Source organism: Camellia sinensis, chromosome 14 (assembly GCF_055761805.1).
Source record: "Camellia sinensis isolate YWXY chromosome 14, ASM5576180v1, whole genome shotgun sequence".
Classification (NCBI taxonomy): Eukaryota; Viridiplantae; Streptophyta; class Magnoliopsida; order Ericales; family Theaceae; genus Camellia; species Camellia sinensis.
In genome coordinates, this window is record NC_138974.1 from 129251350 (window position 1) to 129265822 (window position 14473).

Consider the following 14473-nt stretch of genomic DNA (forward strand, 5'->3'; position numbering starts at 1 on the left):
GTTGAGATTTACTGGCAAGTCACATCAGAAAAATTGATGTGACTTGCCAGTAAATCTCAACCACACAATGTAGCACTCTAGGAAACTTTAGAGAAAAATCACTCTAGAGGATCCTTGCTCGACATGAATAAGTTTTTTCACCTCAATGGCTGAGCAAATATCTGTACCAAAATCTACTCTTGTGGATTTTGTTTCCATTAAAGGAAGCTTCTCAGTCCTCTTGTCTTTTTCTGTTTTTGTCTCGCTGATCACTCTCACTTGGTTTCCTCACAAGAAAGAACCCCATAATGTTTCACTACACTACCCACCTAATCAATCACCTATAGCTTATATAAGCTTCTGCAATTCCTGGGTAGAGAGAGAGAGAGAGAGAGAGAGAGAGAGAGAGAGGTGCAGTGCATGCTTGGAGACAACTTTGAAACTATAAGGTTAGTTTACCTACTTTTATTTTTGGGTTTTACAATGGCATACAATCTGGATAAGGACTTCCACCAGCTTGCCTCCAGTTCTCTTTTTGGATTGGAGGGTTTGCAGTTTGTGTACTTTTAGGCCTATTTAAGGTCTGTTATGGTAGTTAGAATCGTTCAGCTTATAAAACTCAAATTATTTATACAATAAATTTTAATTCATTAAACTTTCATAACTACATGATCAGTTTGTTTGTATGAAAAAAAACAGATAGACGAATTTTGGGCAAACTTAGTCATCAATTTTATTACACAAAAATGTGACTAATGAAATAATTGTTAATATTCGATCAACTTGAATTTTTATTTGAATAATTTGTATGACAGGTCTTGTAATTTAAATGATTTGAATCACCTAAATAGACCTAAAATGAGCCCACAAGTATAGAACCTGCACCCCCCTATCCAAAAATGGGACTCGAGGTAAGTCGGGTCCTTTACAAAATAATTTCTTTCTTCCTTTAGTTGAAAAACATACCCATGTATGTAGGGTCCATGACTCCAAGGTGAAAATGGTAATTGACATGTTATGCTCTAAGATTTAGGATTGACTTCGTGGATATTCAGATTCAAGACTTGTTCTTCCGCCATATTAATGCTTGAGACTCCCAAAATAAATGACCCTCATAATTTTAAATTAATTGATGACCACTTATTATGTATTTTTATTTTTTTTCCTTTGTCTCTCACAGGTGCCCTCTCTCTCTCTCTTACTGGTATGTGGGAGTCTGGGGGTCTGTAGCACATCTGCTTCAGCCCTCTTATCAATTTAAACAAATAAAAAAATATATTATGCATGAAAAGGGCTATATAGGTAGTAGCACTGAAAATTCATATAGTTTCCTATATATATGCATGCAATTTTATTTGTTTGTTTATTGTTGCCCTGCATAATTATCATTCTATGCAGTCATTTCATGTATTGTTTACATTTTTTTTGGGGGGGGGTTGAATAAAAAAATCAAAGTTTGAGTCTTATAATAAAATAAATGTTAAATTTTTAATTTTATTAATTTTATTAATTTAAATTTTAATCTTTTGATTTTTTAAAATATCTAAAATATACTTTTTATTGAATTTAATGATTAAAATAACTTCTTCTTTTTTTTATCCATTTTACTTCATGGAAATAAGTAAATGGCTTAGATTAAAAACAAATCAAAAATTTAAGATTTAAATTAACAAAATTAAAATTTTGGAATTTATTTTGTTAAAAGGCTCAAATTATAAGTTTTTTTTTTTTTTTTTTTTTTTTTTTTTTTTTTTGTAAGCTCAAACTCTTGAGTAGTGTTTTTTTTTTTCCCCCTTCTTTTCTTCCTGGGAAATATACTGTTTACTTCTTGATCTCATTAACCCACTGTAGATGCAGATCCATTTCTTTTAGATTTTTATTTATTTACTGTTATTATGACTGTGGGAGCCACCCCTTGTGAAAGGTTTATATCTCATTCTGTAAATAGTTTCTACATTCTTAGCATTACTGATTATTAAAATCTTAAAAAAAAAAAAAATCAAAACTAGACTAATTGTTAGAACTTTAGAGGTTTCAAATTTAAAATGCTAAATTATAAATACACCCATTGAGATTTGTTTAAAATACGAATTGCTCCTTATAGTTTGAAAAATTACAAATATCCCTTGCCAGAATTTTTTATTTAGCAAAATTAATTGAAAAATAAAATTTCTAACTACGCTTCTATACAATAATAAAATTACCTAAATTATTAATTGAAATATATTTTTGACATCTTTAAAAATTATTAATTGACTTAATGATTTATTAACAAAATGGGCTATTTGTTATGAAATTAAAAACTTCAAGGGGTATGATGTAATTTCTAAAATTACAAAGGACAATTTATATTTTAAGTAAATCTCAAGAGGTGTATTTGTAATTTATCCAATTTAAAATTAATTAACAATGAGTAGAGCGATTTATATAAAGTATATAAATTAAGTTCAAGCAATTTAGAGAGAAGAACAATTTAAGACACTTCCCAACAAGAGCGGCCTAGTCACACGGGGAGGTGAAAAGAAATGAAAATGAAAGGAATAGACTTAAGAGATTATCCAAGATCTAACTATGATACCATGTAAGAATTTTCAATTGTTCCACAAACTTTAGTTATTAGCAAATTAAATCAACAATGTATATCAAGTTAAAACTCTTCTAATGTGCAATCTTGTTTCACATGTAGATAGGCAAATTGATTGAGTGAACTACATTTTGGGACAACAAAGAGAAAAATGGAACCTATGGGTATGTGTGTGCATACAAAATTGTACAACAATATCAAAGTTAAGCAAAGGAAGAGAGTACTTGCTACCATATCATTATCAAAAAAAATTCTACAAACAATAATATGTAGAAAATGATCTCACACACTCAACCAAGTGCTGCAGTTTGGGGTTTATATACATTCAATTGTTACAATACATTTGAAAGAGATATGAATAAATATGAGATAAATATCTATACAAGATCAAAATATAAATAAAGAGATAATTACAACTATTATGTGAAGATTATCTCTTGTTATTTTATAGCCTTCCACAAGTAGATGAGTGGTGAGATACAACTTTCAACTTGGAACAAATTGCCTGAACACATGTCGTGAGAAGCCCTTTGGTAAGGATGTCTACGACCTAGTCCTTGGTCTAATCTAGTGCACGGTTTGATCACCACATACCACTTTATCCCTTACAAAATGAATCAATTTCAATGTTCTTGGTCCGAGCATGGAAGAAAGGGTTGAATGTAAGGTAGAAGGATCCAATTTTATTATGCCAGAGAAATGGTAGAGAATGAAGGTATGGATTGAGTTTGAACAAAAGGGATCGAATCTAGATTAGTCCCATAACTTGTATCGCCAAGGGCTTTGTACTCAAATTGAGTGAAAGAGTGGGCAACAGTTCACTGTTTGCGATAAGGTCAAGAGACTAGATTAATTAGCACCCAATTAGATTGCATAGCTACCAGTGGATTTACAATCATCCCAATTAGAATAAAAACATTGCATGTAACTTAGTGGACACATACTGAGAAATGTGTAAAGCCTAATCTTACTGTTTTTTTAAAAAAAAATAGGATTTTCCCCGCTTAATAGATAACCATTTGATACCAATGGAGAATTTTTTCTCATCTTAAATTGAGGTGATTGGATTTGCCCCAATGGAAACCATAAATTTCATACTGCATAAATTGGCATACTATGTTTAGAGAAAATGAAAAGTCTGGCAAGGTAAGTGTTAAATACTACATGGAGCCAACAACTTGGAGAAAAAGAGTGGGATTTGAGAAGTGCCTATCACTAGATGAAGAAAGCATGACGAATGTAGAAATGGGTGTTTGAACACCCTTGCATTGATGCATATTGGATTTTGAAAGTAAATTCTTGGATGTAATATCTTTGGAAAAGAAGAACTCCATTAGAGTAAGGAAGAACTTCAATACCAAGGAAAAAAGAAAGAGGGTCGAGATCTTTGAGTACAAAGGCAGAACCCATTTGAATAAGAGAAATGTTATGGATCATGAAAAAAATTTCATGAAAATGATCATGAAAGATTTATGGCTCTTAGATTACCTTGATTAGTGTGTGGTGCTTTATTCTATGTGTAATCTAAAGGTCACAAATCTTTTATGATCATTTTCATGAAAGACTTTTCATGATACCTAGTATTGCTGTTTGAATAATAAGACTAGTGATCATGGAGGTATCTATTAGTGACCAAAATGTCATTAGATTTTGGAAGTAGATCTTGGATGTAATGTCTTCTGTAAAAGAAGAACTCCATTAGAGTGAGGAAGAACTTCCGTACTAAGGAAAAAACAGAGAGGGCCAAGTTCTTTGAGTACAAAGATAGAACCCATTCGAATAATAAGACTAGTGATCATGGAGGTATCAATATTAGTGACCCAAAATATCATCAGCATGGATGAGAACAAACAGTTGAACATATCTATGAGAGTAAATGAAGAGAGATGTATCTGTTTTGAAAGCTGTAAAACTGATCTAAAGAAGTTGCCAGGTGAGACGATTGAACCACACTTGGGATGCCTATTTAAGATCATATAAGTTGTAGTTAAGTTTGCAAACATAAAAGATAAAATTTCTAATTGCGCTTCTATACAATAATAAAGTTACCTAAATTATTAATTGAAATAAATCTCTAACATCATTAAAAATTGTTAATTGACTTGATGATTTATTAATAAAATGGACTATTTGTTATGAAATTAAAAACTTCAAGGGGCATGATGTAATTTCTAGAATTATAGGGGGCAATTCATATTTTAAGTAAATCTCAGAAGGTGTATTTATAATTTATCCAATTTAAAATTAATTGACAATGAGTAGAGCGATTTATATAAAGTACATAAATTAAGTTTAACTAGTTTAGAGAGATGAACAATATAAGACTCTTCCCAACAGGGGCGGCCTAGTCACACGGGGAGGTGAAAAGAAATGAAAATGAAAGAAATAGACTTAAGAGATTGTCCAAGATCTAACTATGATACCATGTAAGATTTTTCAATTGTTCCACAAACTTTAGTTATTAGCAAATTAAATTAACAATGTATATCAAGTTAAAACTCTTCTAATGTGCAATCTTGTTTCACATGTAGATAGGCAAATTGATTGAGTGAACTACGTTTTGGGACAACAAAGAGAAAAATGGAACCTATGGGTATGTGTGTGCATAAAAAATTGTACAACAATATCAAAGTTAAGCAAAGGAAGAGAGTACTTGCTACCATATCATTATCAAAAAAAATTCTACAAACAATAATATGTAGAAAATGATCTCACACACTCAACCAAGTGCTGCAGTTTGGGATTTATATACATTCAATTGTTACAATATATTTGAAAGAGATATGAATAAATATGAGATAAATATCTATGCAAGATCAAAATATAAATAAAGAGATAATTACAACTATTATATTATGTGAAGATTATCTCTTGTTATTTATAGCCTTCCACAAGTGGATGAGTGGCAAGATAAAACTTTCAACTTGGAACAAATTGCCTGAACACATGTCGTGAGAAGCCCTTCGGTAAGGATGCCTACGACCTAGTCCTTGGTCTAATCTAGTGCACGGTTTGATCACCACATACCACTTTATCCCTTACAAAATGAATCAATTTCAATGTTCTTGGTCCAAGCATGGAAGAAAGGGTTGAATGTAAGGTAGAAGGATCCAATTTTATTACGCTAGAGAAATGGTAGACAATGAAGGTACAGATTGAGTTTGAACAAAAGAGATCGAATCTAGATTAGTCCCATAACTTGTATCGCCAAGGACTTTGTACTCAAATTGAGTGAAAGAGTGGGCAACAGGTCATTGTTTGCGATAAGGTCAAGAGACTAGATTAATTAGCACCCAATTAGACTGCATAGCTACCACTGGATTTACAATCATCCCAATTAGAATAAAAACATTGCATGTAACTTAGTGGACATAGACTGAGAAATGTGTAAAGTCTAATCTTTCTGTTTCTTTAAAATAGGATTTTCCCCGCTTAATAGATAACCATTTGATACCAATGGAGACTTTTTTCTCATCTTAAATTGAGGTGATTGGATTTGCATAAATGGAAACCATAAATTTCATACGGCATAAATTGGCATACTGTGTTTAGAGAAAATGAAAAGTCTGGCGAGGTGAGTGTTAAATACTGCAAGGAGCCAACAACTTGGAGAAAAAGAGTGGGATTTGAGAAGTTCCTATCACTAGATGAAGAAAGCATGATGAATGTAGAAATGGGTGTTTGAACACCCTTGCATTGATGCATATTGGATTTTGAAAAGTAGATTCTTGGATGTAATGTCTTTGGAAAAGAAGAACTCCAATAGAGTAAGAAAGAACTTCAATACCAAGGAAAAAACAAAGAGGGCCAAGATCTTTGAGTACAAAGGCAAAGCCCATTTGAATAAAAAGACTAGTGATCATGGAGGTATCAATATTAGTGACCAAAATGTCATTAGATTTTGAAAGTAGATCTTGGATGTAATGTCTTTTGGAAAAGAACTCCATTAGAGTGAGGAAGAAATTCAATACTAAGGAAAAAACAGAGAGGGCCAAGTTCTTTGAGTACAAAGGCAGAACCCATTCGAATAATAAGACTAGTGGTGATCATGGAGGTATGAATATTAGTGACCAAAATATCATCAGCATGGATGAGAACAAACAGTTGAACATATCTATGAGAGCAAATGAAGAGGGATGTATCTGTTTTGGAAGCTGTAAAACTGATCTAAAGAACACAGGTGAAACGATTGAACCACACTTGGGATGCCTGTTTAAGACCATATAAGTTATAGTGAAGTTTGCAAACATGATTAGCATGATCAGAATCAACAAAACCGAATGGTTGGGACCTAGGATACTACGTAAGAAGGCATTGCCTCGTTTGGGAACATGCTTTTTTAGTAACTTTTTAGCTTTTTGGCTAAAATATGAGGTAAAAAAAACTAGTATGTTTGGGATGAATTTTTGGCTTTTTACGAAAAGATGTGCAAAAAGTAGAGAGAAAATGAAATCTTTGACTTTTTAATATAAGTTGTTGACTTTTTATTTTTTTAGTAACTTTTTGACTTTTTGGCTAAAAAAGTCACTTGCCAAACGAGGCAAGTTGACAAATGAACCATCCATAAAAAATGACAATGGAAAGGATGATGGAAATGATAGTAGGTTTAACTACATATCTAAAGGTTTCCATGTAGTCGAGATCATATTGTCAATGAATTAGAGGAAAATAGTAAACATTTCAAACTTGCGAACAATTGGATAATACCAAACATATTTAGAATAATCATCCAAGAAACTAACATAGAAATGATGTCCATTTGTTGAAGGGATTGGGGAAGAACCCCCCATGCATCAGTAAACAAAAGCTCTAAATGGCCAGTAACTACTGAAGTTAAAGGGCATAAATGCAACCTCAAAGACTTGCCCAACTAACAAGCCAAACAAATATAATTGAAATGATCAAATAAAAAGGATACATTATTCTAGCAAAGAATTTGATGAAGAGTTGCCAAATGTGGACGTCATAGGCGACGTACGAATAGTCAAGAGAAGCTCTTGTAGCACTAAAGAAGGAAGGAGATGGTGACAACATAGGCAGATAATGTTGGGGATCAGGGATCCTACCCAAGACCTTGTAAAAATCATACCAAGTAGAAAAACACACCCATACAGAAGGAGACACTATATTTAACGTGGTTCGGCCTTAAATCCTACGTTCACGGGAGAGTAACCGGTTATCACTATAACAATGGAGAGATTACAGAAAGATTACAATAGAGGAGGAGCTCACACTCTCCTCACTCACCCACTCACCCATCTCCCTCGCTCACACCGAAAGAGACAGTCTCTCCGCCTCACATCTCTCGCTCTCTTTGGTTTGTTCTCACTCTCTCATTTTAGCCTCTCTTCCCTTCCTTATATATACATAATCATGAAGGAAGAAGGAAAGACCATGGTAGTGGGGTGGCTGCCACCCCCACCCATTAATGGGGAGGTGCCACCCCTACTCTCTTTAGTGGGCTCTCCAAGTGCTCCAAGTGGTGTCTCCATTGATCATGAAGTGATCACCCCTCATGGGTGATATCCTATAGATAAGTGAACTGAGAGAAGTAACTCTTATCCAGCGATGTTGAAGACCAAGGCCGAGAGAGGCCACTTTTATTTTGTATAGACAGAGTTATCCTTGTAAAGCTGATGTACATAAATAAATGAGTTAAATCAGAAACATGAAGAATATTGAAAAGTTTGAAATTTCATGTAGTAGTAGGAAGAAGAGAAGACCTAGTATGAACAATGTGTAACCCATTACTGTTGCCAACACATAAGTGATCTGGGCCATGGTAATCTTCACGTTGGGTGAGATTGGAGAAATCAAGGATTATGTAATGGGTAGCACCAATGTCTAGAAGGCAGTCATAGTAATTAGGCATACAATTGATAGAGAATGGAGCAAGAACGGTATAAGCATGTGGTTGGGCATGGTTAATAGTAGCATAATGGGTCAAGATGGGAAACATTATTGTATATTTGACAACACACTTTGCATACAATATAAATACTCAGTTATCAAGGTGTAAGCTAGAACTCGTTAAGCAAGGAAAATGGTAAGAAAACCAAAACATCGGTGTTATCGAGATGATTATCACCATGAAAATGACACATAGCAGGGGAGGGACGACCCTCCAACCACCGCCACATGGATCTCAACCAATAGAGCGATCGCATGAGGATGGGGAAAAGTGGGATTGATGATTGGCAGATCCATGTTGCTGCACCAAATTGGCCACTGAACTAGAGTTGATGGGTGACTGAAGATGAACAATAGATGAAAAAGAGTTTGTGTAGAGGAATTTGTGACTGAGCATGAGGGAATGTAACTCAGAAAAGGAGATAAATGTGGGCCCAACATCAATGGTAGTTGAATTCTGGCAAAAAGCTTTGAGGACATAGATGTTGAAGTCAGTGAGGAAAAGGAGAGTCCAGTAGCGAGCAAGGATCCCTCCTTGAATTCTCCTTGACTCCGTACTTGATGGGCCATTGGGTTCATTTTTTAGTCTAATTTCGATGATCCGAACCATTCCGTTTTAGAATTTATCATATACATTATACCTATAAAAAATCAAATTGATTGAATATCGGAAGAACTAAAAACAGTTTATTAAAAAAAATTTAATAAACAGTTTTATTGTTTAATAAAAATTTTAGTTCACGTGATTTTTGATATCCGATCGACTTAATTTGTTGCAGGTATGATATACTTGACAAATTTTAAAATGTGAACGGTTCGGATCATCAAAATTGGACCTAAAAGTCGGCCCAATGACCCATCAAGTAAGAAGTTAAATAGGGAATTCAATGAGAGAATCCTTGCTCTCCAGTAGCAGTGAGTTCATCAGAGGGAGATTCGATTTTGTGGAGAAAAGAGGAAATAGATTTGTCTTCTCGTTTAAGTTGTCGGAGTTGCATATGCATGTATTGGAATGGCAGGACAAGTATCGTCCAAGTGTGGTCCTGATTTCATGACAAGTGAAGAGGCCAACAAGAGGGAAAATATCTTCAGAGAAACACACAATGACCACTTGGTATTGTCATCCAAGTTCCACATAAACAAAGCCCATGTGCTTGTGACCACATAGGAAAGGAACAACTTGGGCTTTCCAACGTAGGATTAAGATTGAGAGTTCATGAAGTTGCAAATGACATTGAGCTAGGTGCCATTTGGCATTGGGGCTCTGATACAAATCAAAAAAGCTACAAATAGTGATATGTAGAAAATTATCTCACATACTCAATCGAGTGCTGCAGATTAGGATTTATGTACATTCAATGATTTCAATAGATTTGATAGCGATGTACAAATATGAGATAAATATATAGAAGAGATAAAGTACATAAATGCTGACACTAAATGCTTTAAATGCTTTAGAGATAATTACGACTTCTAAGTGAAGATTATCTCGTGTTATCTGACACTAAATGCTTAATAAATAATGAAGTTGGTAAGGCCCCAATTGTTTTGGGGTGTAGAGGGTGGGATGAGATTACGATGGAGGTGGGACCCATTTAGTGTTGTGTTTGTTTGTAGATTTGGTGAAGGGATTGACATGAAGGAGGGGATTAGAATGGAGGTTGGAAGGAGGATTGAAATGGAGTTGGACTAGAAATTTTTTATTATTTTTTTATTTTTTACATGTTGAGCATTTTTTTTTGGAACATTAATGTTTAATTTTTTGTATTTTTTTATTTGTTTCATTATTTTATGTTGGTGAAAATACCAGAAAAAATTATATTTTATTGATAAATGATGCAAAAAAAAATGAGATACAAATAGATCAGGCTGAGGCACGGATATCTCGTTTTCTTTAAGGAGATCAAGCCCACTGCGGTAGGAAGAACCCCAATACCGATGCAACAGTCACAAAACTATGACTTGTCCCCTCTAGGATACAATAGCCCGACCACTTGTCGTATGGTTCAGGTCAACTCTGCACAAGATAGTGAACCCAAAGCTTCACCAATAAAACACCCTTCTTTGCTAGTAATCTCTTTTATATAGAAAATAGTTGATATGTTAGTCGTGTAGAAAAGAGTAGACAAGATGGACTATTTATTGGCCACTAAGACCTTACAGTTACACCACAAAATAATGACCATTAAATAAGAAAAAATGGTTACACCAAAATAATGACCATTAACCAAGTAAAAGTGGTTACACCAAGATAATGACCATTAACCAAGTTCATGAATTCTATTTAACCTCCATTTATGACCAAGAGGTTACCAAAGTAATAAAATCTCATTTATGAAAAAGATAAATCAATAAATAAATATAAGATATTAAAATGGTCCAACATTTTATATAAAAATAATTTAACAATTCCTACGCTAACAAGTATTTTCAAAACAAACATAATTTTATTTAATCGCCTAACTATCAACTCTCTCTATTCTATCTCTGAAAACAAAACATGAAGCTTTGTACATAACTTGTTTTCAGGAACTTTATTCTATCAAACAACCGACTCATACTTGTAAATAAATCTATCAAACAAACTACTATAGAGCAACCAACATACAACTTTGAGAATTACAAAGTTATTCTACATTTTAAGAAGCATTTTAAAGGTTCGTAATCTCTCTCTCTCTCTCTCTCTCTGCTACAATATTTAAACAAATAATTCAAACAAAATTTAAAACTTGTTTTCTCTTATAGGAAGTTGGAGCCATGGAAGGTGGAAACAGCTCATTCAATTCAGGTTTGTTCGTCTTTTACACCTCATTTTGTTTGTTTACATATATATGTTTGGTTCCAAAAATGTTTAAACTGTTGAAGAAATAAATTTTTTGTTTTTGACATAATCAATTATCAGAGACCTCTCATGAGAATTCAGATATGTATAATTATTCAAAAATAATTTGTAAAACGATCATATTCAACACGCTCTAATTCTAATGGAGTTGTGCGTTATTATTATTATTATTATTGGAGTTGTGCGTTATTATTATTATTATTATTGATTTTGTTTTTGCATATGACATTTTGTTGTTGAACTTTCTTACATAATTGAATGTCCAGTAAATCGCATATAATATTTGTAAATTATATCCTACCAATTGATTAAAAAAAGATAAATTACACTTTAAATTTTAGCATTTTCTCAATTTTTCAACTTTAATCCCTAGCATTTTTTATTTTTCTAATTTACTCCAACAGTTAACTTTCGTTCAACTCTAGATTGAAAATGTCACGTCAACAGTCATGCGAAAAAGAAACTTAGAGGGGACAAAGGGATCTGCAAGGATTTTTTTTTTTTTCCTGAAATTGGGTCAAAAAAAAAAATATCCGGAAAAAGTCAGCATAACATATCTAGACTTGACAAAGCAATAAATAGGGACTTACCAAAAAAAATTTAAGAGGTGTTTGGATAAGGTGAACTTTCATATGTTGAGCTTTTGAACAAATTAGTCTTTTTTAGACAACAATATTTTGTTTTTTTATGGGAGCTTTTTTCAAAGCTATCAAACATAAAAATTTAGGTTCTTTGAAAAGTTGGAATGTTGAGCACGTTGCATGCCTAAGGGAGTCTAGTTTTGTTCACGCACTGTCAAAATATATGAACAAAACACAAATTTTGATTTGTTTCAAACAACGAGTCTATAAATTTAGGTGGGAGCAATGCATTATTTGAATATGAAGTTCACTATATTTTAAAATTTTGTGTTTTGTTCACACACTCTTAATTTACTATAAAATTTCCAGGGAAACAGCCATTGGAGTTGGAAATGCTGCAGAAAGAGCACGACGAGAAAATGCAAAGAATTCAAGAGCTGAGGCAACAAATTGCAGAAACGAAGATTCATCTAGAGAAGAAGAAGAAGGAAGTCCCAGAGGAGAAAATGGAAGCTTTCAAGACCTTAACTGACAAATATAACAGAATGAGGGATGAGTACAATGCACTCTTGGCTGACAAGTTAAAGAAAGCCAAAAAGTAGTAGTAATTAAATTAAGGAAAATGTTTGGTGGTCACAAATTATGTGGCTCAAATGGCCCGAAACTGTCAAAACGACGTCGTTTTGTGTCGTTTTGCACCCAAAACAATATCGTTTTGGATGTTTTGAACCATTTCAGCCACAGATTTTATGACCTCCTAACATTGCTGTTAAATTAAAAGTCTCATCTCATGATCATCAGCTAGTATCCATATCCATATATAGAATTGCAATTTGGTTTTCTTATTTTAAAATCTAGTAGTTCATGTAATGTAGAATGTTTGTTAATTTCTCTTTGACAATGTAGTACTGTTTTTTTTTTTTATCAAAAAAGACTTAGACCCCCTTTTTGGCAGCCACCCCCACGATCCCCTCTGCCTCTCATTGGTTGAAATTTATTTATTTTTTTTTTTCTTCTCCCCCACTCACCAACCCCCACGTGTGTGTGGGGGTGGTGGGAGTGGGAATCTGAGGGGGTCTGTATCTGCTCTGTTTTTTTATTTTAATGTTGTTGGAAATTATGGTTTTGAAGTGTTTCAATTAATCAATACAAATGAATATGGTTGGTCGTGGCCTGTTGATTTTACCTCTTGCAATTAAAATTTAATTAATTTATAATTTGAGAAGTTTAAATTAGTAAATGGTAAACTATAATTTTCACCTTCAAACTTTCACTCAATTTTCACTTTAATTTCTAATATTGTAATTGTAACAGTTAAGTTGTCATGTTTTAACTTATGTTTTAGTATGATCCTCCTGTTACTTATTGTCAAAAAATTGAATAGAGAGTACTCAAGTAAACACATATTAGGGACATTAGAAGAAAAGTATTGTATAACAAGTTATACTTTTTCTCCGTTTAATTTTTACTCAAATTTCACAATAACAGAATTTGGGGTGTTCTAAATAAGTGCACTATTTAACTTTTTAAACTAAAAAGTTGAGGAAAAAAATATGGTTGTTTGGGTTAACTTTTTGATTTTTTATGAAAAAATGTATATTAAAAAATTGTATAAATTAGTATATAGGAGATGATTAGGAGTGTGAGGTGTACAGTCGTACTATCTGTGCAGCTGAATTGATGTTAAGAAATGATTGGCTATTTTTTGGGCATTGCACTGGACGGTGCTGTTCGGCCCGTGGAGGCCATCATGGGTCCCGTTTTGATAATCTGATTCGTTCAATGTGTAGAACTCGTCGAGTACTATATGTCTGTAAAAAATCACGTTGATCGGATATCGATAGCTATCTGATCAGACTGGTTTTTTTTAACCGTTAACTATAACACCATCCATTTTTTGTATACAAAACTGATTTGATCATATAGTTAGCGATATCCGATCAATGTGATTTTTTACAGATACATAGTACTCGACGAGTTTTACACATCAAACGGTTCAGATTATCAAAAAGGGGGCCGTGATGGGCTCCCACAGACCGAACAACAGTGTGTTAAAATTGCACCCCAACTGTCCAATTTTTCTTAAGAAACGCAAGCACAGATCTGAACCGGTTCAGATCTGTCTTGTAAATTTGTATGTAAAATTAATTTTTTAATTTTTTTTGGATGAATAGTGATAACTTTTTAACTTTTTGAGTAACTTTTTAATTTTTTGTCTTTTTTTGGACATGACAAACTAGGCTTTACTCAAATTCTATTTTGATTCCTTATGTTTCAATTTTCACTCAAATTTTAAATGGCAAGTGAGAGGGTAATTTTTGGGAAAAATTGGGCCGAGCTGCGAGTTGGGCTTTGAGGCCCAAAACGCGAAGGACTGAGTAAAAAAGGCCGTAAAGGGTATTCCGGCCCAGGAGAGATTAAAGGCACTCCGGCCCAAGCTGTTAGAGTTACTCCGGTCAAGAACGATAGATTTACTCCGGTTCTGAGGAGATGTTGACTCACTCCGGCCCAAGGAGGTGAGATTACTCCGGCTCAAGAAGAGATAGTTACTTCGGTCCAAGGAAGAGTAAAACTACT

At 33.5% G+C, this 14473-nt stretch overlaps 1 protein-coding gene across 3 annotated transcripts; it reads left to right on the forward strand.

The window, feature by feature from the left end:
• The first annotated feature begins 328 nt into the window (after positions 1–328).
• LOC114318401 (uncharacterized) lies at positions 329–13081 on the forward strand. 3 transcript variants are annotated; one of them, XM_028265296.2, is made up of 4 exons: positions 329–428; positions 1160–1281; positions 11219–11261; positions 12266–13081. In XM_028265296.2, exons 1-4 carry the CDS (start codon positions 400–402, stop codon positions 12426–12428), a joined length of 357 nt encoding a protein of 118 aa, XP_028121097.2. In that variant the 5' UTR covers positions 329–399; the 3' UTR covers positions 12429–13081. The 3 variants fall into 3 exon arrangements, with proteins under 3 accessions (XP_028121097.2, XP_028121098.1, XP_028121099.1); XM_028265297.2 differs by lacking the exon at positions 1160–1281 and having other exon boundaries at positions 364–428; XM_028265298.2 differs by lacking the exons at positions 329–428; positions 1160–1281 and adding an exon at positions 6181–11130.
• Positions 13082–14473: the final 1392 nt, after the last annotated feature.